The 26,645-nt window shown below is 49.5% G+C and overlaps 1 protein-coding gene across 4 annotated transcripts; it reads left to right on the plus strand.

The window, feature by feature from the left end:
* LOC8070203 (scarecrow-like protein 9) lies at positions 128 to 26,645 on the plus strand. 4 transcript variants are annotated; one of them, XM_021461974.1, is made up of 3 exons: positions 128 to 638; positions 1,007 to 1,299; positions 1,435 to 3,231. In XM_021461974.1, the coding sequence occupies exons 1-3, from the start codon at positions 587 to 589 to the stop codon at positions 2,989 to 2,991; spliced, it is 1,902 nt and encodes a 633-aa protein (XP_021317649.1). In that variant the 5' UTR covers positions 128 to 586; the 3' UTR covers positions 2,992 to 3,231. The 4 variants fall into 4 exon arrangements, with proteins under 4 accessions (XP_021317649.1, XP_021317647.1, XP_021317648.1 ...); XM_021461975.1 differs by lacking the exons at positions 1,007 to 1,299; positions 1,435 to 3,231 and adding exons at positions 23,655 to 23,729; positions 24,084 to 26,645 and having other exon boundaries at positions 558 to 638; XM_021461972.1 differs by having other exon boundaries at positions 1,007 to 3,231.

Raw genomic sequence — 26,645 nt, forward strand, 5'->3', positions numbered from 1 at the left:
ACATTGATGCAAGACAGGATTCTGGATTTATTTTGACCGAGAAACGGATTTGGAACGGTTGAGTGTTGTGGAGACGGCTGGACGCACCGTTTCTCTCAAACACCGTTGACCCCACTAGGTTCCAAACCTGCCGTCCGATCAAGCGCATGCGGCCCAGATCGTCGCATCGCAGGAGATAGTTCTCTTCCTCTTCTGGCTTCCGCTCGCGGGAGACGGAGTCCGGGACCTCCTCCGCTCCCGCCTGCCCGTCGGCCTGCTCCTAGGCTCCTCCGTGGCTGCTGCAAGCGCCATGTCTACCGCCGACGTGCTCTACACCTTACTACACTCCCTCGAGAGCCGGAACAGAGCCGACGTGGTGTGCGAGCCGGAAGGGGAGGTAGCACATCGCCGGAAGGGGAGAGCGCCAACAGTAGTCATGGAGCGGACCTTTGCTGGGGGTGCGGACCTGGTGGAAAGCGAGCGCCTGGAGCGGACCTTGCTGGGGGCGCGTTCATCTTGCGCGGGATTGTGTCCAGACCCCAAGAGCAGGTTCTGTCGTACCTTGTACTAGTGCGTACAGGGGAACGGACGTAAGGTGTTCGCGGAAATGCCACTGCCAGCAAGAGTCTTTTCTTGGACGCCTCTCAGCTTGCCATCCCGTACGTACCTTCTCTCACATTTGCAAAAACAGTTATATAAACACCTATCGAAGCTGTTTATTGCTTGCGTGAAAACTCAGTTACTTTATTGTTTTGCTAATCACTGTATTACTTTACGTTAGCCTGTAAAGCTTATTTAAATATGCTTCGCGTTGTTGTGTCCCGACACACATCTTCTTGCTTTGTTATCTTCCATTGGGAAAACAAATGGGGATTGTTTCGATGGTCTCTCCAAAAATAATAGCTAGCTCCTAGCTTTCGGAATCATTACCTAAGCAACATTGGAGTAATCGTTAGCCATCATATCGACACTATCCATGCAACATTGGACTTACAGGTAGGCATCATCTTTTGCATTCGAATTGTAGGAACCATCGACCAAATTAAAAGTCCTCCGTTCATCTTGGCTACTGATCCACTGACTGCACTACCATTGATCACCATGGCCACCACACCAGAGGAATTCTTCTGCAAGGGTCTCATGGAGCAGCCACCACCATCCCCACCTGTCTTCACCGACGACCTTCCCCAGGAGCCCAATGGCAGCAGCGAGGGCCAGCATCATGTCGTCCCTAATGAGATGATGCTTTCTTACGTCTCACACGTGCTCCTGGATGATGATATTGACGAGAAGCTCAATAATCACCCTGCGCTACTCCAGGTGCAGCAGCCCTTTGCTCAGATCCTGTCTTCCCCTTCCTCTGGCACTAACGCTGGCAGCAGGGAGGGGTCCCACAATTTCTTGCATGAAGGTAATAATGTTGATGAAACCGTGCTCAATTTGACTTTATCCAAGGGGACATATGCTGTGGGGGCGTTCTTGAAGGGTATGGAAGAGGCCAACAAGTTCTTGCCCAAAGACAACAACTTTAGAAGGGATGAGCTGTTGAATCACATAGTCAGGGAAAGCAGCAGTCACAGTGGGGTGAAGAAGAGGCATAGTAGGGATAGGGATGATCATCTACAATTGGAGATAACAAGAACAAGCAAAGCTATGACAATGACCAAGGAGCAAGAGGAGAACGACTTGGCCAATGAGATGCTTGATGAAATGATGTTGCATGGATACAAGGCGTGCATTAGGGGCATGGACAAGATGTGTGTCACCATGGACAGTGAAGTGGAAAAGAAAAACATGAATAGTGGTAGTCGCAAGGGGATGAGGGACGGCAATGTGGTCGATATATGCAGGTTGATGATCTCTTGTGCGCAGGAGGTGGCAGTGAACAATCACTCGAGGGCACGAGAGCTGCTGAAGCAGATCATGCAGCACGCATCAGAAACAGGGGATGCCACACAACGGCTGGCTCAATGTTTCAGCAAGGGGCTGGAGGCACGGCTAGTGGGCACGGGGAGTCTGCTTTGGGAGTTGCTAATGGCAGAGCGACCTTCTGTTGTGGAGCTCATCAAGGCCTCCAGCGTTTACTATGAAGCCTGCTGCTTCAACAAGATGGCACTTGTTTTCTCTGAGGTGACCATCATGCAGGCAATGGTGGGTAAGAGCAGGCTACACATCGTTGATTATGGTATGGAGTTTGCATACCAGTGGGCAGGCTTGCTCCGCTCGTTGGCGAGTAGAGAAGGTGCCCTGCCAGAGGTGAAGATCACTGCCATAGGCCTCCCCAAGCCCAAATCCTACCCAACCGAGAAGATCGAGGAAATAGGGTGCCGGCTCGGCAGATTTGCCCATGAGTTTGGTCTGCCTTCGTTCAAGTTCCACACTATCAAGACAAACTGGGAGGACGCTTGCATCGAGGACCTGAAAATAGAGGCTGATGAGGTGCTTGTTGTGAATGACCTCTTCAGTTTCAGCACCTTGACGGATGAGATCATATCCATTGATGGCCTAAGCCCCAGGGATATCGTCCTCAATAACATCAGCAAGATGAGACCACATGTGTTTATCCAGAGCGTCTACAATTGTTCGTATGGCTCGTCCTTCCTGTCACGGTTTCGAGAGATGCTTTTGTATTACACGGCACTATTTGACATATTTGATGCAACCATCCCAAGGGATTGTAAGTCTCGGATGGTGCTAGAGCAGGTTGTGCTTGGACGCTCTGTGCTGAATGCCGTCAGCTGCGAAGGCGCGGACCTGGTGGAACGCCCTGAGAGGTACAGGCAATGGCAGATGAGAAACCAACGGGCTGGCCTGAGGCAGCTGCCACTGAAGACAAGCATTGTAGAGATAGTGAAAGATATGGTCATGAAACACCACCACAAGGACTTCCTGATCTTCCAGGATGGCCAATGGCTTTTGCAAGGATGGAGGGGGCGTGTCCACTTTGCCCACTCAACATGGGTTGCAGCAGATGCCGCTTCTAGAGGTTTAGGTTCTTCCAACGCTGAATGATACAGCATGGTGTTTGGAAACTGCCTGTGATTGTGAATTTGCTCACTCAGGCTACTACTGCTGGCATTTATGGTTGCATGTTGTTGTGGTTCTTTTTTATTTTGTGAAATGAGGGCTGCCCGACATGTATTAATAGAGAAAAAGTAATTCTTGTATTTTTGCATTCTGGACTTGTACACACGATACTATAGAAAGGTCTAGTACCATTGATTCCGAAGGCTTTTTACTGGCCTTTTTTTTTTTGGATCCTACAATACTGGAGTGCAAATAGAAATTGCCTTGAGTTCCCCAACTGACGGAAATCAATCTGTGGTGTCAGTTCTTCTAAAACAGATGGTACAACACCATTTGTATGTTTGGACACCAGAAAATCCGCCTACAGCGGCTTCTCGTGTGGGAAGAGTGCGGGCGTGCCAGTGTACTAAAGTACACAAAATAAAATAATAAAAATAAATATAGGAACATGCACTTTTATTAACCATCAGGTTTAATAAATACAAATTCCTAACGCGCGCTACACAACTTGCTAGCAGCAATCTGACAAAGGCGATGTGGTCTTCATGGTTCCTGAGGCCTCGGAAGGCTCCCAGTTAATTACCCCGGCGAGCTGACTCGCAGAGTACCTCCGATTAAGCTGCTGTGGTCGTCGTCGTCGATCTTCGCTTCACTTCTCCATGCGTGGTGTTGGTGTAGATGTAGGTGGCGTTGGCGTGAGGGCCTCGTCGGTCCATGAGCCGGTACAACATGACTGGAATATCAGCCATGCCCGCCTGCGTCGTTCGCCTTGTCGGTGTCGAACTCTGCGTGGTGTCATCATAATCGCACTTGCATGGTTGGTGTCGCCTGAATCGCCTCGGACTTCCTCGGCAGCGTCGTCGTGGTACGTCATAAGCTTGATCGCGTGGAGTTGTTGAAGTAGTGGATGAATACTTGTACATCGCCTTGCTTGAATCTTCATCGTACGTGGATGCATAGCTTGTATATGTGCGCATGTGCATGTACACAACCACATCACGGCGCCGAGGTCCTGGCAGCCTGTACCTGTTCTTTGCTTGCACGTACATGTGTAGATGCATGCATGGCCAGCATATATATATCCACACATACACCCGCTCGAACGTATTTGCTTCTTGCACTTGCATGTCTTCTGAATCGTTGCACATATACATATGCTAACGGTGCACGTATGGCATGTGCCTCGCCGCCGCCGTCGTAATCGAGCTCATCTTCCAGACTTCAACGTCCACCAGTGTACACTCGGCGGCCGCGTCATCCAGTCGTCGGCCAGCCTTGACGCCGGCCGATGTAGATACTGATATGCAAAAATTGAAAGAAACAATACTAGATTGACTAGATTAATTTCTTACCCATGGATGTCGTGGACGATGACATCTCCTGTTGTTTGCTAGTCCTCTCAGATGGAGATGAAGACGTATGTATACCCTCCTTGCCGACGGCCGAACGCGCAAGCAGTCTGGCAGTCCTTCGTGAACTATGGATGGGGATCGTAATTAGCCCTCACGTGAGGACCTCGAGACTCTTTATATAGGCAAGCAATTAGGGTAGCAGCTAGCCTTCTCGGCCGTACGCGCGCCGCCGGAGTTGGTTAGCATGCACGAGATATCCGGAACTGCCAGCTTCTTCCTTCGTATGCAAGATAAAGCCTGCGATGCTTATCGGCACGTTGCTAACGAACTAGCCAAAAATCTCTCTGGCTGCACGTACCGAGGATGGCTCGTCCAGAACTCAACCTGATTAAACCTGGTCAACTTCTTTTCATAGAGTCCATGACATGTGGGGTTCTGGCAAGATGTAGTTAGCCTACGTACGTATACTTAGCCAACTCAAAGTCCCGCGGCTGGTAGACATGCATGTACGTTAGCTGGCGATAAACACACATATCGACCGATCGTACATATCGCGAGTATCCCAGAATACCCCATACTATATCCGAACCGAACCATACGGTGTCGACTTGCGCGCAGCCAGTTGGTATACAACTATACGTGGTATACATGTCTAGATCGACCGGCGTACACACACGTGATGAACTCTACAACCAATTCTGGACATATACAGGCGCACGTACACAACTGCGCCTGTTAGTTTTTCACTCGTACACGTTAACTTCTTTTCACCGGCTTGCACGAAGAAATGTGCTAGCTTCTTTGGTTGTACGTCGAGGTGCATACATGCATGCATGGCACTGTAGCGTATTAGCTTCTCTCCTTCTCATAACGTGAAGAAGTCTGCTTGCCACTTTGCCTGTGTATACATGACAAAAGCATATGTATGTCCGTATATATGTTTTATTTTCTTCAGGCACAAAACCATTCTTGACAACACATAAATTTTCACGTATGTGAGAAAGAACAGTTTTGTACAAAATCTTGTCAAACAAATGCCCCCCACCAAGATGAGTTTGGACGGCGCATAGCAAGTACAGACTCGTCTTGGTGAAGAAGCCTATCAAGATATCCGGGCGCAACACGGTTTGCTGCCGTATCCATCATGGACTCCGATATTCCATAGTCCGGATTACAACAGGATAGCCCAAGGGTGGTATATATATCTACGAGACGCCTCACCTTCCATAACTTGCAATTTTGCTGCACGTCGTTCTCCGTCCAAGTCGTGCCCAAGTCAGGTCATCGTCCACGCGACCTTTGGAGCTCAGCCATCGCAACACAGCAAGTATAAACTAGTTGCGTCAATTCGTTTCCTCCTTGCTTTTTCAATTAGCTTCTTTCGTATTTGCACGTCGACAGACATATACACGTGCATGCATGGAACTATTTAACTTCTTCTTTCTTATCTTCAATTGACTGCTTGTTCTTGATGCAGTGGCTCGTGATGGTGATGCACGTGTTGGAGATTGGTCCGGTCGGCAGCGCCGCTCTCAGCGGGCTCGTGGCGAGCGCAATGGAGATTCACCCCGTAAAGATGAACCCAAGGCTCGTGAAGAACGCCCGAATCGGAACGCGTCGCAATCTCGCAACGACCACAACGGCCAGCATGCTCCACGCCAGGATAGCACGAAGACCCGCGGCAACCGGGAAGGCCGAGATCTTCAACGCAGGGAGCATCACAATATAGAAGCTCCACGCCAGAACGACTCTAGGAGCCGAGTCAATCGTAACGGTCGGAACATCTCGCGGAAGAGTGAGCCTAAACCTCACGATACTACGGATCAATACAAGATCGAGCCCCGCGTACCTCGTCGTCGGGTGTTTATGGATGATAGTGACTCCGACTCAGAGCCTCATCCGAAGAGGAAGTTACGCCCAAGTGGGAGTGACTATACGGAGGTAAAAGTAAGTGCACCATCGGATCAGTCTCCTCCCAAGGTAACTCAAGACAAGAGATCGTACTCGGCGGCGGACAGTGGCGGCGCACGTGAGGACATGTCATCCAAGCAAAGGAGTCCAAAGAAAATGCGCCAAGACGACAAGCTCGTGGAGAGCAAGACGTCATCTGACCCATCAAGCCATACTCCAGCAGCAGCTAGTCAAACTCTCCTTGAAGGCACTGAACCCACGCAGCAATACAAGACTACACAGGTGTGCCTATTCTCTGAGCTTGTATATACGTATACTTCTTGTGCATGCGAACATACTGAATGACTTTAATATTTGTAGGGCAAAGCTATATTGCACCCATCGATCAAGTTGGACGAGCAAGAAGGCTTTGATGAAAACATCTCTCTTGCCGACTACGGCAAAGACAACGTAAGCATGCGCATTAACCTTCTATTTTTACTTCCTTTGACACTGTGGTAATTTTCTTCAAATAATTTTGTCAAGTCATTCATGAACGAGGATCTAAATCTCCTTCCATGGGAGGGAGTCTCATTAGAAGAAGTACTTAGCCTTTTCACGGACTGCGTACAGGACTTCCCTCCTGCTGAAATTGCGGATGGCGCGCCCACAGCTACCGAACAACTTCCTCATGCACCAGTTTTTGTGTCGGCGCCAGCTTCAACACTACCTTCAGCTGATCCTAACTCGGAGCTGCCAGTCAATGGTAAAGTGTACGTCATGCCGGGTGATGGATATCAAGCATCGCTTCAGGATGTCATCATGGCCCAGCAAGCAAACAAACCTGCATATCTGGATGACCACGAAGCCCCGGAAGGTAACCTAGCATTTTTTTACACATGCATGCTACAATACATATAAGTGGCGTAGGCTTTGATCTCATTATCACCTCCTTTGGCAGCCAATGATGACACTGAGGACAACACACCCCTCTCTAAGCTGGGCGCCTTAAAGAAGGAAGACAATGCACATCTCCAACTGATGAACCAAGCCAAAGGGTTTGCTGCAAAGCTGGACTCGCTTCGCCTTCCTGACTTTCTGGATGATGACGCCTCCTTCATCCTTGAGCTCCCTGATGATAGACATGGTATACGCGAGGAGTTGGGGGACCTCCGAACCCTGCTGGAGCTCAACCCTTTCGACGAGAGCAAGGCCCTTCGCCGTATTAAATTACTTTTAAATTACTGGGCGGTGATGTACGAAGAGCCACGACCCGCGGCCTTGGCGCAGCTCATGGACCACCTAAAAAGCCTGGAGGAGCATTTGAAGAAGCGTTTGGATGGTGAAACTCCTTCCCCTATCGCGGTTGATTCTGTCATGGGAGAAGGGCATCAACGCCTTCATGAGCTGGATGCTGCCCACTCCAAGACCATGGTCGATCTGAAGCATCACGTCGAAGAGGGTGACGGGGCGCAGGCAGACCACTCATCTCTTAGGATGGAGCAGCAGGGTGCTACCGAAAAGGCTCGCGCTTTGGATGAGAAGGTCCGTGCTCTTAAGGAGAAGACCCGTGCTTTTGAGGAGGAGGCCCGTGCTGCCTGGGCACATCAAAAAGAGCTCCTTATCAAAGAGTCCAAACTCTTGAAGCACATGCAATTTTGTCAGGGACATGCCAAGACACTGGGGGCGAGACTCGAGCAGCTGGAAGAGTGCCGAGAAGACTTGAAAGCTCGGCTAGAGAAAGTCGGACAATTGGAGGACCCTGTGTCCGAAGGCATCAAGCTCATCTTGAAGTATTCCTTCCCTGAGGAAGTCTGAGATCACTCCATAGCTAGGCCACGTTTGTAGTGGCTCTATAGGAGCTTTACTTCATAGTATTAGTCATTCACTTTAGACTCCAATGTTTGGGTCCTTTTTTTTTAGTAGTTTGTTTCCACTGGTTAAACCTTAGTTAAATAAATTGGGCAATGCTTGATGCATGCTCCTATTACAATTAATACAATATTGAGTGAACAGGTTATACCCGTCAAATAAATCAGTACGTGGATGCACGTACATGTTTCTCTTTCCGCTTGATCGATCGGCGTACAAGTTTTTTTATTCCTTGCTTGCATAGGCTCGAACATCTGCTCTCTGTATTTGTACGCAGCACTATAAGTGTCTGATTTAACACCGGCGCCGCTGCTAATCATCGAAACCATCGCTGGTGGCCTTCGTTGTAAGGGTCCCAACTCTGCCGCTGGCGCAACAGCAGGCGTGTCTTGACCACTGACTTACTGTCAAAAAAAAGATGACTGGAAGTTTATGACCACCGTTCACAAAGTTTGGTACATGACATATGCTGCTATCGTTGCGAAGCGCATATAAATACGTGGTTGCCAAGTAGTAACGGCATCATTGACGAGCTGCCGGCCGGACTGAGGGCACGACACTTTATCTCAGCTTGCATGTTTTCATATGAAGACGCTCGATGGTTGGACGTACATGCAAGTATGAGAATACGTCATCTACAGTCACATGTAGGATTTTATAACTAGGATGAACTCAAGCTTTGAACGGTTGCCTGATCGAATGTGTGTAGGTACTAGTTTATTCTTCACTCGCATCTGCATACGTGCACGTACGTCCATCACGCTCGTATATGGAGCATTTAGTCTTCATCGTGAACAGCTACGACTCGGTTACAAACGTCAATGTGCGGGCTTGCCCGTCGAGCCGTACGTTGCTTAGGCCTTTAGGAGCCACTGAGGACGCTGCTCGACAAGCCATGACGTTTTTATCTTTAGCTTGTGAATTAGCACATATGCGTCCTTGCTCGTTGTCCGCAGGGGTGTTAGCCGCCAAGCTTGGGGCGTACCACCTTATCTTGGCTTGCGAGTCGCACAACGCCGGATTACGTATGTGTATACGAATATGAATATTCCTTGAATAATTTTGTTTGTACGCTTTAATCAATCAGCTGACACAGCAATACACAATTCAAGGAGACATTGCTAGCCGCTTATTTATTGCTTTTCAACAATATATATAATACGCATGAGTACACATTGTGAGACTCTTTGAGTAGAGCCTCATGGAACCCAATTTATTACAATTAATTCGTACATATATAAGGGTCAGTACCGACATAGCTTCACCCGTTTGCCTTTAGTTCAAGCGTGGCATTCACCACAGCCCAGCAAACTTTGTTTCATACCGTAGGATCGTTGGTGCCGGCTACGGGCACACGTCTTATGATAATAGCTGAATCTCCCACATGGGGTAACACATGTCTCGGTCGCCTGACATCGCCATCATCTTTGCGGAGCGCCTCGCATCAAGTCGCTAGGTTGTGAGACAACAACTCTCTTAACAAGGAGCACCCCCGCCACAGGTGCCTCCTTAGCATCCGATACAGACGAAGCGAGGAAGGGGAGGCAAAAGGAGAAAGAAAGAGAAAAAAAAAATGGAAAGGAGAAAGAAAGAAAAAGAAGAAGAAGAAGAAGGAAAGAGGAAAAAAAAAACAGAATGAAAAAGAAAACAAAAGCAAAAAGAGAGAGAAAAAAAAAAAAAAAAAAAGCCGAACCTTGGGGACGTTGCGCCGACTCCAAGAGATGGCATGGAGACTTCCGTTGGAGCCGTGTCGCAGCGTTGGCCATAACGGAAGAAGTGGAGCTCTGCCGGGGCCGTGTTGTAGCATTGGCCAGCAGGAAGGATTCTGTCGGGGCTGTGTCATGGTGTTGACCAGCGGGAAGGATGGTCTATGTCGGGGCCGTGTTACGGCATTGGCCAACGAGTAGACGTTGAACTTCATTGGGGCCGTGTTGCGGCATTGGCCAACAAGTAGACTGGGGCTTCATTGGGGCCGTATTGCGGCATCAGCCAATGATGTGTCCATCAGGTCCATATGGCAGTACTAGCCAATCGGACGCCCTCACATCATCTTCGTCTTGCGGTGTAAAGTCCGTGTAACTTGACGAAGAAGTTTTATCAATTCCGGCGACCACTGTGTTGTAGTGTGTCGTGGTGCAAGCCAGCCGGATTGAAGGGTTTCACAACATTGGCGCTATCCGCACTGGCGCACCAACACTGCTCCCGAAGGTGTGGTTTATCAACCTAACGACCACTGTATTGTATGTATCGTGGTGCGAGCCAGTCAGGCTGAAGGGTTTCACAACATTGGCACTATCCGCACTGGCGCACCAACACTGCTCCCGAAATAGCGAAGCGATGGACCTGCAACACTACTTAAAAAAAAAAAAAGGGCTAGCTTGTCTGTAGATGATCATCATAGCTAGGGTAATGTGATGATAAAGTAAAATCGTTGAAATAAGGGAATGGTGTTTATTTTTTTTTATTTTTTTAAAAAAATGTTGGCTCTCCCTTTAGCATTAGCTATATAAGCAGCTCGAAATAGGACAGCCAGGGGACATTACCATTAGGCGCCGTTGCGTGACCATGGCAACATGGCTCCCATGATTTCGCCCCATTGTGTGCTTGAATGTGTGGACTTCTGCTTTGATGTTTCCACTGAGGTGAAAGGAATTCTTGCTCGAGACTCCCTTGCGTTGAGTTGTACCACGGTCCACTCGCGCTCTCTAACATTGAGCGTCGGGATGGCTGAATTGGTGTTGTGTTGTGGGTAATGGCTAATGAGCTCGCCATTGCTTTTGCCGAGGATGGTGAACGACTACCTCCGCCTCCCACTGGATGTTGAGCTTGGTGTGAGATTGATTGGGCTCATTTGGCAGGTACTCGGTCACTTCTTTGGAGACCCTTTTTCTTTCCTGCTTTTTTTTTTGTTTTTTTTTTCTCTTTTTTTTCCTTTTTTTTTTTGCTTGGAGCTTGCTTCAGCATCCGAGGAACCTGGAGGGTAGCCATTCACCTTTGTGTCGCTAGATGAATCCTCGCTGGCGTTGTGTTTTTTTTTTCCCTTGTTATCACCTTCCAGGGTGGCAAGTGGCTGCACACTCAATGCAACTTGTGTTGCACCAGGTAGCCCTTTTCTTGCTCTTCTCCTATAGTCTTCCCCGGAGTGTGTGTCACCTCATGTTGGGACGCGCAAGCAGCATGGTCGCCTCGCTGCTTAGGAGTGACCCAAGTCATCTTCCCACTGCCCCCAGTGGAAACACGTTCGGCGTCTGTCGTGCGTCCCGTGAAATGGTGGCTTGTCATGGGGTCCATGCACTAGGCTGTTGCCCCAGGCCTTTTGGAAAAGCTCAAAGCTGTCGAATCCTCCACTGCAGCTGCAGCTTGATAGGGAGAGCCTTTGTGTTTTTTGTTTCTTCTCCATAGAGAGACAACCAAGTAGTGCAATGGAATATGCATACTGATCATCTCACAGAGAGGTAGAAAGAAAGAAAGAAAAAGAGAGAAAAAAAATATTTTTTATGCAAAATATTTTTTTAAGAACCTTCCATTGATGGGCGGCATTGGTCGGACTCCTTGTTGATCGACCAGCTGGTAGGCGCCTCCATTGTAGACTTGTTCGATGGCGTATGGTCCTTCCCACTTGGGCTCGAATTTTCCTTTCGTCTTGTGTGTGACAACGATAGGACGCCGAAGCACGAGCACCAGTTCACCTTTCCTGAAGACGCGCCGCTTGACGAGCTTGTTGTAGGCCCTCGCCATGTTGTGGCGATATAGCTCCAGTTCTTGTACAGCCTTGAGGCGACCCTCCTCTAGGGCATCAAGTTCCTGGAACCGGAGTCGGACCTGTTCATCCTGAGTTAGCCCATCATGAATAGCCACCCGTAATGATGGTAGCTGAATCTCTAGAGGCAAGACTGCCTCACACCCATACACAAGAGAATATGGGGTGGCTTGAGTTGGGGTACGGACCGTGACGCGGTACGCCCATAGTGCTTCGAAGAGACGATCATGCCAATCTCTCCTATGCTTGTGCACTGTTTTCTTAAGTATCTTGCCGAGGGTCTTGTTGAACGCTTCTATCATCCCGTTTGCCTGGGGATAATAGCCAGTGGAGTAGTTCCACTTGATTTTATACTTCTCCATAAACCTATGCATCTTGTCTGATCTGAAAGCTTTAGCATTGTCAGATGTGATGCGACGTGGAATTCCGAAGCGGTATATGATGTGTCGCTCCAGAAAATTGATGGCGTTAGCGCTCTTCACCTCGCGCAATGGCACTGCCTCCGCCCATTTGGAGAAGTAGTCCGTTGCAGCAAGGATAAAGCGATGACCTCCAGAAGAAGGAGGGTCAATGGGGCCAATGACGTCCATGCCCCAAGCGTCGAACGGCCATGAAGGGACCGTCGGGTGAAGTGGTACTGGTGGTAGATGCTTGAAATTGCCGTGGATTTGGCAACCATGGCACGTCTTCGCCACTTCTAGGCAATCTGCCATGATGCCCGGCCAATAGTACCCAGCCAAGCGAACACTATGATACATTTTTGGGCCACTCTGATGCCCACCGCAGACTCCATGATGAACCTCCTTCAACACTTCATCAGCCTCATGACGGTTCACACATCGCAAGAGCATCTCTTGCCCGTAGGCGCGCTTGTAGAGCACACCTCCTTTGTAGACATAGGATGGAAGTCGTCGTTGTAGTTGACGTCTCTTCACTGTATCATCGGGGAGACTGCCATGCTTGAAGTAGTCGAGGAAGGGTTTGCGCCAGTCATCCTCTTTGATGGCCCCCATGGTGACAGTGTCGACTTCCTGTTCCGCCGAGATGAGCTCTAGTACAGCAGGAAGTAGCCACCTCTCCTCGATAGTGACTTGTGCGGGTTTACCTTCGGGAAGGGCAAGCGCCGCTGTGAGCTTTGCCAAAGCATCAGCTGGAGCATTCCTGCTTCGTGGGACATGAAGAATTTCAATATTTTTGAATTTATTCATGAGTTTTTGAGCTGCCTCACAATATGGCATGAGCTCCGGTTTACGGACTTCATAGACCCCATTGATCTGTCGAACAATGAGCTGAGAGTCCCCATGAACTCGTAGGGAACATACCTCCATGGAAAGTGCTAAGAGGAGGCCGAAGATGAGTGCCTCATACTCCGCTTCGTTATTGGAACACTCCTCCTTGAGAAGGGAGTATGAGTGATACATCACTCCTCCCTGTGGGGTCTTGAACACCAGCCCAGCTCCGGCTCTTCGTCTTGAGGTACCGTCGAGGGCAACTTCTGCTCGTGAGGCACCGTCAAAGTAGAGCTCCCATGGAGCCTCGATGTCAGTGGTGAAGACGTCCTCATCAGGTAACTCAGTGATGAGTGGGGAGTCGTCAGGTACAGGATGTGCCGCCAGGAACTCCGCTAGAGCTTGTCCTTTAATAGCTTTTTGCGGCACAAATGTGAGATCAAACTCTGTCATGAGAAGAACCCACTTTGCTAGCCGTCCAGTGAGTGCGGGTTGACTGAGCAGATACTTTATTGGATCTGCCCTTGCCACTAGCTGGATTTCATGTGCCAGCATGTAATGCCTTAACTTCTTCAAAGCAAAGATCAGTGCCAAGCACAACTTCTCGATGGAGGAATAGTTGCGTTCAGCACCCACCATGGTGCGGCTCAAGTAGTAGCACGCCACCTCCTTGCCTTCATCATTATGTTGAGCGAGCAGGGCGCCTAGTGAGGAAGGCTGCGCAGCAATGTAAAGAATGAGAGGGCGTCCTTTTATAGGAGCAGCCAACACTGGAGGATTAAGAAGGTACCTTTTGATGCTATCAAAGCAGTTTTGGCACTCCTCGTCCCATACAAATGGTGCTCCCTTCTTCATTAGCTTAGAGAAGGGTTGTATGCGTCCAGAGAGATTGGAGATGAAGCGCCTAATGTAGGCCAAGTGTCCTTGGAGTGTCCTCAGCTCACTTAGCTTATGGGGTGATGGCATCTCAAGGATGGCCGTGATCTTCTTTGGCTCAATCTCAATGCCGCGATGTCGAACAACAAAGCCGAGGAAGACACCTGACCGGACAGCAAAGGCACACTTGAGAGGGTTCATCTTGAGCTGGTGTCGACGCAACCGCTCAAACACCACCCTCAAGTCGTCTTGATGGTTCTTGCGGTCCTTTGTCTTTACCACCATGTCGTCGACGTAACACTCGACAGAGTGGTGGATTAGGTCACCGAGGATGTATGTCATGGCCCGTTGGTAGGTTGCACCAGCGTTCTTCAACCCAAAAGGCATCACTGTATAATGGAAGTTGCCTCTTGGTGTCCTGAAGGCGGTGTCGAGTGCATCCACAGGGTCCATCTTGATTTGGTTGTAACCGGAGGACCCGTCCATAAAGGACAAGGCATCAAATCCAGTGGTAGCATCGACTACCAACTCTGTGACTGGTAGGGGGAAGTCATCCTTAGGACAAGCTCGGTTCAAGTCGCGAAAGTCAACGCAGACTCGAACTTGCCCGTTCTTCTTCTCCACGGGGACAATAGACGAGAGCCAGCGAGGGTATTGTATCTCTTTGATGAACCCGGCTGTGATCAATTTGTCAACCTCAGCTATGACTTGGTCTTGAAACTCAGGTCGGACACGTCGAGGTGCTTGCTTCACAGGACGACATTGTGGGTCAATCGCCAATTTATGAGTGGCGACACTAGGGTCTAACCCAGGCATCTCTTTGTAGCTCCATGCGAAGCAATCTCTATACTCCATTAGGAAGCTTCGATAATCTTCTCGCTCCTCCTCTGTGAGCGTGGCGCTTACAAAGGTAGGTCGCGGGTCCTCTTCAGTTCCTAGGTTGATTTGCACAAGCTCATCAATGGTAGGTTGCCCACCATCTTCAAGTTGTTGAGGTGCAGGTGTAGCGTCTGGCTCTCCACCTTCAACTGCCTGGTGTCGAGGATGGTATGAGTGGCTAGCTTCATCATTTGTGGTGGTTGATATGGTGAAGCAGTGGACAACATTGGCATTAACTGGATCTCTTCCTTCATCAGAGGTGTCGATGTGTCGGTAGCCAAGTCCAAACTTTGGTTGGACTTTATGTTTCGCCTTGACCAGAGCTTCCGCTTGACTCCACCATTGCTCGCATATAGTTGGTGGTGGTGGCATTCTATTATTCGGGCCGAGAGTAATTCCAGCCTTCTCTAACAAGCGAGCCATCCCAGGCTCGGCCTTCATGGTTGTCAGTGCTTTGTCTGCATCATGATCAGGGTTAGGGAATTCATGCACAAAGTCACAATGTTGTACTTGTGGCACCTTATAGAAGATAGTGCGCGGTGAAGAAGGGGAGTGACCTGGAATTGTCCATACTTCCAACTCAGAGGTTGTCGATATGTACAATGCTGGAGGCTGCATACACTCAGCGCTCGTTGCCACTCCTTCTATTTCAGCGACTCTCTTCTTGACAGCTCCTTCCGGCGCCATTATGGCTTGACTTGTAGACGCCTGAGTTGTAGTGATTGTTGGTGCATTTTTACTCATTACGAGCGGCTTGGCGCCCCCTTGCCCACTTGTGGAACTCCCAATGGTCAATGCACCAGACTTTGGATGCACCTCATCTCGTGGGATCTCCTTGGATGAAGAGGCAAATGTCAATAAAGGCCTTCGTGTGGACCTTAAGGTGACCGGCGTTGATGGAGAGACTCCCACATTTAATGATGAAGGAATGGTTATGGGTGCGGAGGAGATGCCTCCCGCCCCCTGCCTAGTCCTCCTAGATCTTGGGGAGATCCTTTGCTTGGAAGGAGAGCATGGCATGATGAGGGCTTTCACCTCGGGTGTTGTAGTGCCCGGCTTCAACACGATGTCTGCTGCAGGTGCGACACGACCAAGCTGGTGCTTGTACTCCTCGACTGGGAAGTAGTATTTGGCATCTGCATGGTACGCCTCCTGTATGGTATATGGCGACATGTTGCCGATGATACGCTGTTGTGTCTTGCTCCCATCGAGGAACTTCAAGCATTGATGCAGCGTAGACGGCACCACCCGATACTTGTGAATCCACGGCCTCCCTAGAAGCGCGGAGTATGACGTGTTGGCATCAATGACGTAAAATCGTACCTTGAAGCTAAAGGTGGACATCTGGATCTTCACAGTTAGGGCTCCCAAAGTCGTCTTCCCAGAGTTGTCAAAGCCGCAAATGACAACATCTGTAGGCTCCAAGTCATCCACCGTGAAGCCAGCCCGCGTTAGACTCCGCAGGGGCAAAATGTTCACAGCAGACCCAGGGTCAATCAGGATTCGGCGAAGGTGCGCGACTCCTATGTTCCCCTCAACATAGAGTGGACGGTTGTGGTCACCATCTTCTATCACCTCATCTTCCTCGTCAAAAGTGATCTCATTCACAAACAACGGGTTGTTGACGAGGCGGTGCTTGGCCATAACCACTTCATAGAGCTCAGGTTCGAGCAGCGCCTTCACGAGGGCTTCTCGAAGATCAGGCACTAGCATGAGGGCATCATAGACACTTAGCAGCGCCGGGATCCGCTTTAGGTGGGAAACGACATTGTAGTCGATATCCTCAATCCGGTTCTTCTTCTTCTTTGATGGTTCGAGCGCTCCTGATGGTGGGGCACCTTCATTTGCAGCCTTGTCTGCCTTCGGTTGCTTGGCTTGGGGTAGTTCTTGTAGAGCTCTCCCACTTCGTAGGTTCATGTTGACTTCGGCTGGGGCATCTCTTTTCTCGTCACCACCATGGAGCATTTCTTGCTCCCTAGCTGTAAGCACTTCCTCGGAACCTGAGTTCTCATCATTGCTTCTAGTGGAAGTTGCATTGCATGTTGCCACGTTCGAGGTCGAGTAAGAGCTCGACTCTACTTGTGCTTCCTTATTTGGTACTTGCCCCCGGCGCTTAGGCCAGAATTCCGCCAAGGTAGGTAGCACACGGCCTGCACGAGGGAATGGTGCATCTCCCTCCGTCTTGGGAACGAAACGGGGTTGTGGGCGCCGCCGACTTGGGTCTAGCTGCCCTTGTGTATGTGGGGATACAATGGTGCGAGGATGTTGAGGGGGGCGACCATTTAATCGTCGTCGATGTTGTACCTCTGTCCATGTCTCTTCCCGAGCGATCCTAAGTGTCTCTCCTGATGTGGTTCGGGGCTCTTCGATCATCATGCGGGCGAGTTGCTCCTCAGCCTGCATCACGGGCACCCATGATCCTCCATCTTCTCCTCCTTGCCTTGGTGGAGAGTGTGTATCCAAAGTCACCACGTTAACAGTGTGGTAGTCGGGGTTGACAGCTTCAGGATCTAGGTTGATCCTCCTCTCGGTGATGGCTCTTTGTAGCCACTCCTTAAAGGCGATGCAGTCCTCAATCGAGTGACCGATGTACCTGTGGTATGGACAGTATAAAGCATTATTAGACATGTTTACCTGGTCTGGCCGGCGTGGCTCCGGAAGGTTGAGCGCTTTATGCTCCATTAGCTGCTCGAACATGTCCTTCACTAGCTCCCGTTTGAAGATGTATTGCTTCTTGAGAAGGTCTTGGAGACGCATCCTCCCTCCTCCTTGTTCATTCCTGGCACCTACGAAAGGCACTTGACCTTGAGGAGCGTTGGAGAAGACCCTTGCAGTGTTTGCCTCCGCTTGAGCCTTCATTTTGCCCCCAGCGTTGTTGAACTTCGCTGTCGAGCTGAAGCGCTTGGCAGGTTCAAAGACGCTAGCATTCTTGTAGAGCTCCATGATTTGAGGCGATTTCTCAAATTCAATCTTGGTGGCAGCCACTGCGGAGCTCAGCTCACTGAACGTCCTAGGCTCTCGTCGTGAAACTTCTAGCGACCAATGTTGTAGCATTCCATGAATGCACATCCCGATCGCATCTTCAAGGTGCATGTCTCTCGCTAGACGCACGAAGCTATCTCGAAATCGAATGAGGAAATCGTCGATAGGTTCATCACGTCGTTGCTTGACTTGTGACAGCTCAACGACAGAGATGTCCCTCTTCATGGCGACGAAGTGCTTCTTGAAGGCCTTCTTCATGTCAGTCCAGTTGCTAATTTTTCCTATCGGCAGCCGGCTGTACCAATGGAACGCCGCACCGGTCAGAGATCCTGAGAATTGGCGGAGTAGTAGCGACGAGTTGTTAGCTGTGTCGCCACATGCCGCTTCGAAGTAGGCCAGGTGCTCTCTCGCGTCTCCAGTGCCATCAAACTGACGGAACTTTGGTGGGCGCCATCCAGCTGGGAAGGCCACAAGATCATGCCATGCTTCGTATGGCTTCTCCAAATCACCCTCGAGCGAGTGTGGTGCGTGTTCATTGGTGATCTGCCTCATCTTCTTGGTCACCAAGTCTTCGACTAGGTCATGATAGTCTTTTAACGTCGATGGTTGTGGTCCTGCACTTGCTGAAGCAGAGACATTTTGTAATGGGGGAGGGCGAGCACTTGCTATGCCCTCCACCTCGTGAACTTGCGGATCTTCAGGAGCTTGATGTGCATCATCAGGAGACCTATTCCGTGTCAAGGTTGTTATTAGCTCGACGAGGTTGTCAAACTTTGTTGATAACACCCTGATCACCTCGCCTTGTGCTTGTACTTGTTCTTCCAAGCTTCCTCTTTGGTTACTATTTTCCCCTGCCATGTGGGCCGGCGCAGTGTTGAGGTCACCAATGTAATCCTCTCCGTCTGAAGGGATGGAACGAGCGAGGTTGTCAAAGAGTGGCACAGTGGAGTGCACCTCTAAGGACGCAGAAGATTCAGAATCGGAGACATCGGTGTAGGGGCCCGAAAACTCCTCCTCATCATTCTTTCCTTCTTTGACCTTCTGTTCCGCGATTGACTTGAGCCGAGTACTAGCTCCGGTTCGACCAGCGATCTGTTGTACCTCATCAAGGTTGTGTGGAAGTCGAGACGCGATGTCAGCATAGCGTCTTGGAGATATGTCTGACGCCATTGCGTCATCCCCTTCGGATAGTGCGTTCCTACCTTCAGTGACAGGTAGGCAGGGAGCTGAGGTAAAGCTCGCCCTGGGATTGACTTGGATTTCCTCATCAGAAGGGTAGGTGAAGTCATGGGTCACTGGAGGTGGGACCCATGTCTCTTTGGATTTAAGCCTCGAGTGTGCTGTTAATGCAACACACATAGCTACATCCTTCTTGGGTACTTTAGCTGTTTCATCTATCATGTCTGTGTCGTCAGCTTGTGCTTGGGGAAAGGCTTCACCATCTTGTGTAGAGGGCACCTTCTCAACCCCCTCCATTGGTGTAGCTGATGTTGAGGATGACTCGCTTAGGCTTTCCGAAGAAGCCATGCTTGGAGCAGCCTCACGTGGTCCTTCTCTCTTCAAGATGGTTAGGGGACGCTCTCGAGGAGACGCGGTCTCCTTCCCTGTTGCCTCGCTACGTCGAATCTTGCGGGGCTTTGGGGTCAATCGCTTGAGAAGGTATTGGTACCTCTCATCGTCTTCCAAAGCGGGGGAGGTACGGAACATGATCCTCCCATTTTCCTGATTGACCTCTCCATCAGCACGGATGCGAACTTGAGTGTGCTTAAGCACTAGCTCTTCAAGCTCACGGTACAGTGCATGGCGATTCCTTCGACGCCTTTCACGCTTGCGTTGATTCTCCGTAGGCATGTGTCGAACCTGTGGTGCCATTTGTAATGATGGGGGAACCACTGGCCCAGCAGGTCGAGGAGCCATGATTGGCATGTTCTCCTCGCGTCGTCTTAACGTTGGGGCTTCACGTCTTGGGGAAGTCGGGACTAGAGGAAGCCTTCCAACTTGTGGAGTGTCGTTGGTGTGTCGTTGTTGAGTTTCTCGAGGGGGTGCAGCGTAGTCATGACGCCTTGCCCACATGTTCCGTCGTGGAGGCGGCGCCATGTATCCTCGATGCATGGGTGGTGGAGTCCTTCGACGTGGCGCTAAGGTCAGGCGCTCATGTTGGGGACGATAGGTTGGCGCGCGTCTATCTACCCCGCTCCTAAATCGAGCTGAGGAAGACTCTGGCGCACCATGTAGCCTTCTACCTAATTGGGCCACCTGGTCTTGCAGCCGACGGAGCTCCTCTTGCACATCTTCATTACGAGGCGTGGTTTCTTGAGCTTGCAGGGGTGCAAACCTATTGCCGTTGGAAGATGGCGCGTCACTAGTCGTCGTTGTATGAAGGCACGTCACCCACCCAGTCGGTTGGATAGGGATGGTATTGTCGATGACGGTGGTTGGCCCGGTTACGTAGGGCTGCTTGTTTGAGCGGCGCCTTTTCCAATACTCCCGCATGATTGTGCGCCTCACGAGCTCCTTAACTTTGGTCGGTTCATACGCCCAATCGTCGGGGAACAAGTTATATGGAGGCTCCACCGTGCTGGGGTATACGAACACCTTGTGACTAAGGTCTCTCACGTCTAGAGACCAGTCCTCCTCTGGAACAGTGCTTCGTGCAATACGAGCACTGACTTGTTGATGAAGCTGTTGTACCTTGCGGTACTTCCGTCTGAGGTTGCGTAGTGGATGTGGGCTCGATGCATGTCGAGCATGTGTCATTTGTCGGCGCAGGTTGCCAGAGACAGCCTCCAAAGCTTCTAGCAACTCTACCTCCGTGTGTTCCACAATGGGAACGGGCAGGCGTTGATTGGGAGTTGGTGTAGGGAACCGTAGACCTGCACAGCTTGCGCGTCTATTGTTCGCCTTGGTGCGCAAGTGTTGCGCAGTGTGGACGTCTCCCTTGATCTCCGCGACGGCAGACTTCTTCAAGAGGGCACGTGCTTCCAGGATGAGGTTGCGACGCTCCTTCCTGGCCTTGGCAAAGGCCAACTTCTGCGCCTTCTTGGACTCAGTCTTTTGGAACCGTGCGGGATCTTGCGTTTGGTGGATGTAGGTCTTATTGCGATGCTCGAAGATCGCCACCGGAGAGTGCGTGCCGAAGGAGATCAAGAACGGGACCTCGACGTTAGCGGCACCGTGTACTGTTCCAGCTCTCTCGTGGATTGCCATGGGGCGAGTGCTCTCGAACTTGATGGGGAACGCCAGCTTGGTGTCGGCAGCTTCAAGTCGTGGTCCCGCTTGTCGAGAGATCGGCACCATGAATTGCCCAATCTGAATCAGGCCTGGCTCCTGGGTGGTTGCAGCGTTAGTTGGTCCTCCTGCAAGAAGGGGACCATTCATTAGGACAGCTCCACCTCAAGGACCATCATGTCGCATGCTGTGTTTGTTGGAGAAGAGGCGAAGACGAATCCGACGACCACATAGCAGCAGAGATGGGAGGAGAACCATGTCCCACCGGGCGTGCCAATTTGTTTGGACACCAGAAAATCCGCCTACAGCGGCTTCTCGTGTGGGAAGAGTGCGGGCGTGCCAGTGTACTAAAGTACACAAAATAAAATAATAAAAATAAATATAGGAACATGCACTTTTATTAACCATCAGGTTTAATAAATACAAATTCCTAACGCGCGCTACACAACTTGCTAGCAGCAATCTGACAAAGGCGATGTGGTCTTCATGGTTCCTGAGGCCTCGGAAGGCTCCCAGTTAATTACCCCGGCGAGCTGACTCGCAGAGTACCTCCGATTAAGCTGCTGTGGTCGTCGTCGTCGATCTTCGCTTCACTTCTCCATGCGTGGTGTTGGTGTAGATGTAGGTGGCGTTGGCGTGAGGGCCTCGTCGGTCCATGAGCCGGTACAACATGACTGGAATATCAGCCATGCCCGCCTGCGTCGTTCGCCTTGTCGGTGTCGAACTCTGCGTGGTGTCATCATAATCGCACTTGCATGGTTGGTGTCGCCTGAATCGCCTCGGACTTCCTCGGCAGCGTCGTCGTGGTACGTCATAAGCTTGATCGCGTGGAGTTGTTGAAGTAGTGGATGAATACTTGTACATCGCCTTGCTTGAATCTTCATCGTACGTGGATGCATAGCTTGTATATGTGCGCATGTGCATGTACACAACCACATCACGGCGCCGAGGTCCTGGCAGCCTGTACCTGTTCTTTGCTTGCACGTACATGTGTAGATGCATGCATGGCCAGCATATATATATCCACACATACACCCGCTCGAACGTATTTGCTTCTTGCACTTGCATGTCTTCTGAATCGTTGCACATATACATATGCTAACGGTGCACGTATGGCATGTGCCTCGCCGCCGCCGTCGTAATCGAGCTCATCTTCCAGACTTCAACGTCCACCAGTGTACACTCGGCGGCCGCGTCATCCAGTCGTCGGCCAGCCTTGACGCCGGCCGATGTAGATACTGATATGCAAAAATTGAAAGAAACAATACTAGATTGACTAGATTAATTTCTTACCCATGGATGTCGTGGACGATGACATCTCCTGTTGTTTGCTAGTCCTCTCAGATGGAGATGAAGACGTATGTATACCCTCCTTGCCGACGGCCGAACGCGCAAGCAGTCTGGCAGTCCTTCGTGAACTATGGATGGGGATCGTAATTAGCCCTCACGTGAGGACCTCGAGACTCTTTATATAGGCAAGCAATTAGGGTAGCAGCTAGCCTTCTCGGCCGTACGCGCGCCGCCGGAGTTGGTTAGCATGCACGAGATATCCGGAACTGCCAGCTTCTTCCTTCGTATGCAAGATAAAGCCTGCGATGCTTATCGGCACGTTGCTAACGAACTAGCCAAAAATCTCTCTGGCTGCACGTACCGAGGATGGCTCGTCCAGAACTCAACCTGATTAAACCTGGTCAACTTCTTTTCATAGAGTCCATGACATGTGGGGTTCTGGCAAGATGTAGTTAGCCTACGTACGTATACTTAGCCAACTCAAAGTCCCGCGGCTGGTAGACATGCATGTACGTTAGCTGGCGATAAACACACATATCGACCGATCGTACATATCGCGAGTATCCCAGAATACCCCATACTATATCCGAACCGAACCATACGGTGTCGACTTGCGCGCAGCCAGTTGGTATACAACTATACGTGGTATACATGTCTAGATCGACCGGCGTACACACACGTGATGAACTCTACAACCAATTCTGGACATATACAGGCGCACGTACACAACTGCGCCTGTTAGTTTTTCACTCGTACACGTTAACTTCTTTTCACCGGCTTGCACGAAGAAATGTGCTAGCTTCTTTGGTTGTACGTCGAGGTGCATACATGCATGCATGGCACTGTAGCGTATTAGCTTCTCTCCTTCTCATAACGTGAAGAAGTCTGCTTGCCACTTTGCCTGTGTATACATGACAAAAGCATATGTATGTCCGTATATATGTTTTATTTTCTTCAGGCACAAAACCATTCTTGACAACACATAAATTTTCACGTATGTGAGAAAGAACAGTTTTGTACAAAATCTTGTCAAACATTGTAAAACATGCTGGTCAGAGGTCCCTTTCATGCTGTCTGTTTCGAGCAGACCTCAATATAGGCACATTGCTGATCAGACAATATGGAAATGCTCTGCAGTGCAGTTGTTTGTGTATATACCGCAGACAGATATTGCGTGAAGAGAAAAGATGCCTGGCAGTTTTTGCTTTCCTCTGGTTCAATCTCTGCTGTGAACAGAATTTATACTCCATGTTGGTGTGATGCACTGATGATTCTGTCTTCATCTTCTAGAGTAGCCACGCGAGGCTTTGCTGGGAGTGCTTCATCAAAGGTGACAGACTAACAGCACTGGGTTTCCTTGTTCAGGTAACACCATTCTTCCCCTCTTTGCTTCTGGATGGATCGCCATAGCTGTTACTGCAAGACAAACCAGCGAGCACTCTGAAAATGAAAACCGTTTCTTAGTTTTCCAAACCCCCAAGTGCTACTAAGAATTTAACATGCTAATTGATACACATGACTAAGTTTCATATCCGTGCTTCATTTCTTTCACATTTGCCATATAAACACCTAACTAAGCTGTTTATTGCTGGCGTTCAGACTCTGCTCCTCTATTTCTCTGTTTTCCTGTTCACTATTACTTTACGTTAGCTGTGAAGGCTTATTTAAATATATTTTGCATCACACGACTGTATCTTCTTGCTTTGTTGTTTTCACTAGGTAAAAGAAATGGGGTTTGTTACAATGATCTTTCCAAAATATTATTTTGATGCGCCCTGTGTATAGCTAGCTTTTGCAACCATTATTCAAGCAGCTTTGGAAATATCGTGAGCCATAGTCTCCATCAAGCAGCATTGGGGTTACAGTCAGCCACCGTCTTATGTTGTTCTCATAATTATATATATTAACCAAAAGGGCTACTGCAATACCACTGATCACCATGGCCACCACACCGGAGGAATTTTTCATCAAGGATGTTATGGAGCAGCCACCAGCATCCCCACCAGTCTTCCCCAACCTTCCCCAGAGCCCCAATGTCAGCAATGAGGCCTGCCATCATATTCCTAATAATGACATGATGCTCCCTTACATCTCACACATGCTCATGGAGGATGACATTGACAATGAGCTCAGTGATCACTCTGCGTTACTCCAGGTGCAGCAGCCCTTTGCTCAGATCCTCTCCTCCCATTCCCTTGGCACTAACACCGATCACTGTGAGGGGCCCAATGAATTCTTGCATGAAGGTCGTGGTGATGGAAGCCCCCACTATTCGCCGTTATCCAAGGGAAGCTGTGTGGTGGGGGCATACTTGAAGGGCATGGAAGAAGCCAACATGCTCCTGCCCAAAGGCAGCATCTTTAGAAGGGATGAGCTGGTGAATCAAATCAGGGAAAGCAACATTATTGATAGTAGAGTCAGGAAAAGTTACAATAAGGAACACCTTCTAGAGGAGGAGGTAAGAACTACCAACAAAGCTGTTATGATGAATAATGAGCTAGAGGAGAAATGTGGCATGATTGACAAAATGATGTTGCATGTTTATGAGACATGCATCAAGGGAATGGAGAGTGTCAACATTGACAATACTGACGTCGAGAAGAGAAACAAGAATAGCGGGAGGATCAAAGCGGTGAGGGACAATGTGGTCGACATACGCAGGTTGTTAATCTCTTGTGCGCAGGCTCTGGCAGCGGACAATCACATGACAGCGCGTGAGCTACTGAAGAAGATCAAGCAACATGCATCAGCAACAGGGGACACCACCCAACGGCTAGCTCATTGTTTTGCCAAGGGATTAGAGGCACGGATACTAGGCACAGGGAGCCAGCTTTGGCAGTTGCTCATGTTAGAGTACCCATCAGCTGTAGAGTTCCTTAAGGCCTATAGCCTTTACTCTGAAGCTTGCTGTTTTGTTAATGTGACATTCATTTTTTCAGCAATGACCATCATGCAGCTCATGGTTGGTAAGAATAGGTTGCATATCGTGGATTATGGTACACGTTTCGGGTTTCAATGGACAGGCTTGCTCCGCTTGCTGGCAAGTAAAGAAGGACGCCTACCAGAGGTGAAGATCACCATCATAGCCCGCCCAAAGCCTATTTGCTTCCGAGGTGAGCAGATTGAGAAAATAGGCTGTCGGCTCATGAAATGTGCCGATGAGCTTGGCTTGCCTTCATTCAAGTTCCACTCAATCGTGAAAAACTGGGAGGATACTTCTATCATGGACTTGCAGACAGACACTGATGAGGTGCTCGTTGTGACTGACCTATTTAGTTTCAGCATCTTGATGGAAGAGAGCATATTCTTTGATGCTCCAAGCCCTAGGGATACTGTCCTCAATAACATCAAGAAGATGAGACCAGATGTATTCATCCAGAACGTTATGAACTGTTCATATGGCTCTTGCTTCTTGTCACGGTTTCGAGAGACACTATTCTATTACATGGCATTGTTTGACATGTTGGACACAACCATGCCAAGGGAGAGTGAATCTCGATTGGTGCTAGAGAAAGTTCTTCTTGGATGTTATGTGTTTAATGGCATTTCTTGTGAAGGCACAGACCTACTAGAACGTCCTGAGAAATATAATCAATGGCAGACAAGAAACCAACGAGCAGGCCTAAGGCAGCTGCAACTGAAATCAAGCATTGTGAAGGTAGTGAAAAACGAGGTCATTAAGCATTACCACAAAGACTTTATGATTTGCCAGGATGGCCAATGGCTTCTGCAAGGATGGATGGGGCGTGTCCTCTCTGCCCACACGACATGGGTAGCAGACGAAGACGCCTCTTGTGGATGAAGTTGAATGGTATAACGTGATGTTCAGTTGTTCCCTATTTAGACAAGACCTCTTGGCCCGGTTATAAGATATGTTTGCTCTCAACAAAATCAGTCTCAAATATGTTTGCTGGGATGCCAGCTTACAAGATCAGCCCCAAAAGTTGAACACTATTAAGCAGAGAAACACTCCCTCTAACCTCCTTCTAAGCGTTCTAGGCAAAGATAAAGCAGAAGAAAATCATGGGCGTAGCCACAAAAGTTGGAACCGTCCAGCATCCGCTTGATCTACATTCCACAACTGCTGTATCACCTTCATCGTCTAGTTTTGTCCCTAGTCTTGAGAAGCCGAGGTGGTTCTGTTTCTTGTAGGATTTGAACTCAAGACCTTGACGTTCAAGTTCTCTCAAGTGTTCATACCTGTTGAGTTATGTAAGAATTGTGATTATACATACTATAAACAATCTCAAATGAAAAAGTCATTAACTACAATATTGTATC

This window comes from Sorghum bicolor, chromosome 5 (genome assembly GCF_000003195.3).
Source record: "Sorghum bicolor cultivar BTx623 chromosome 5, Sorghum_bicolor_NCBIv3, whole genome shotgun sequence".
Taxonomy (NCBI): Eukaryota; Viridiplantae; Streptophyta; class Magnoliopsida; order Poales; family Poaceae; genus Sorghum; species Sorghum bicolor.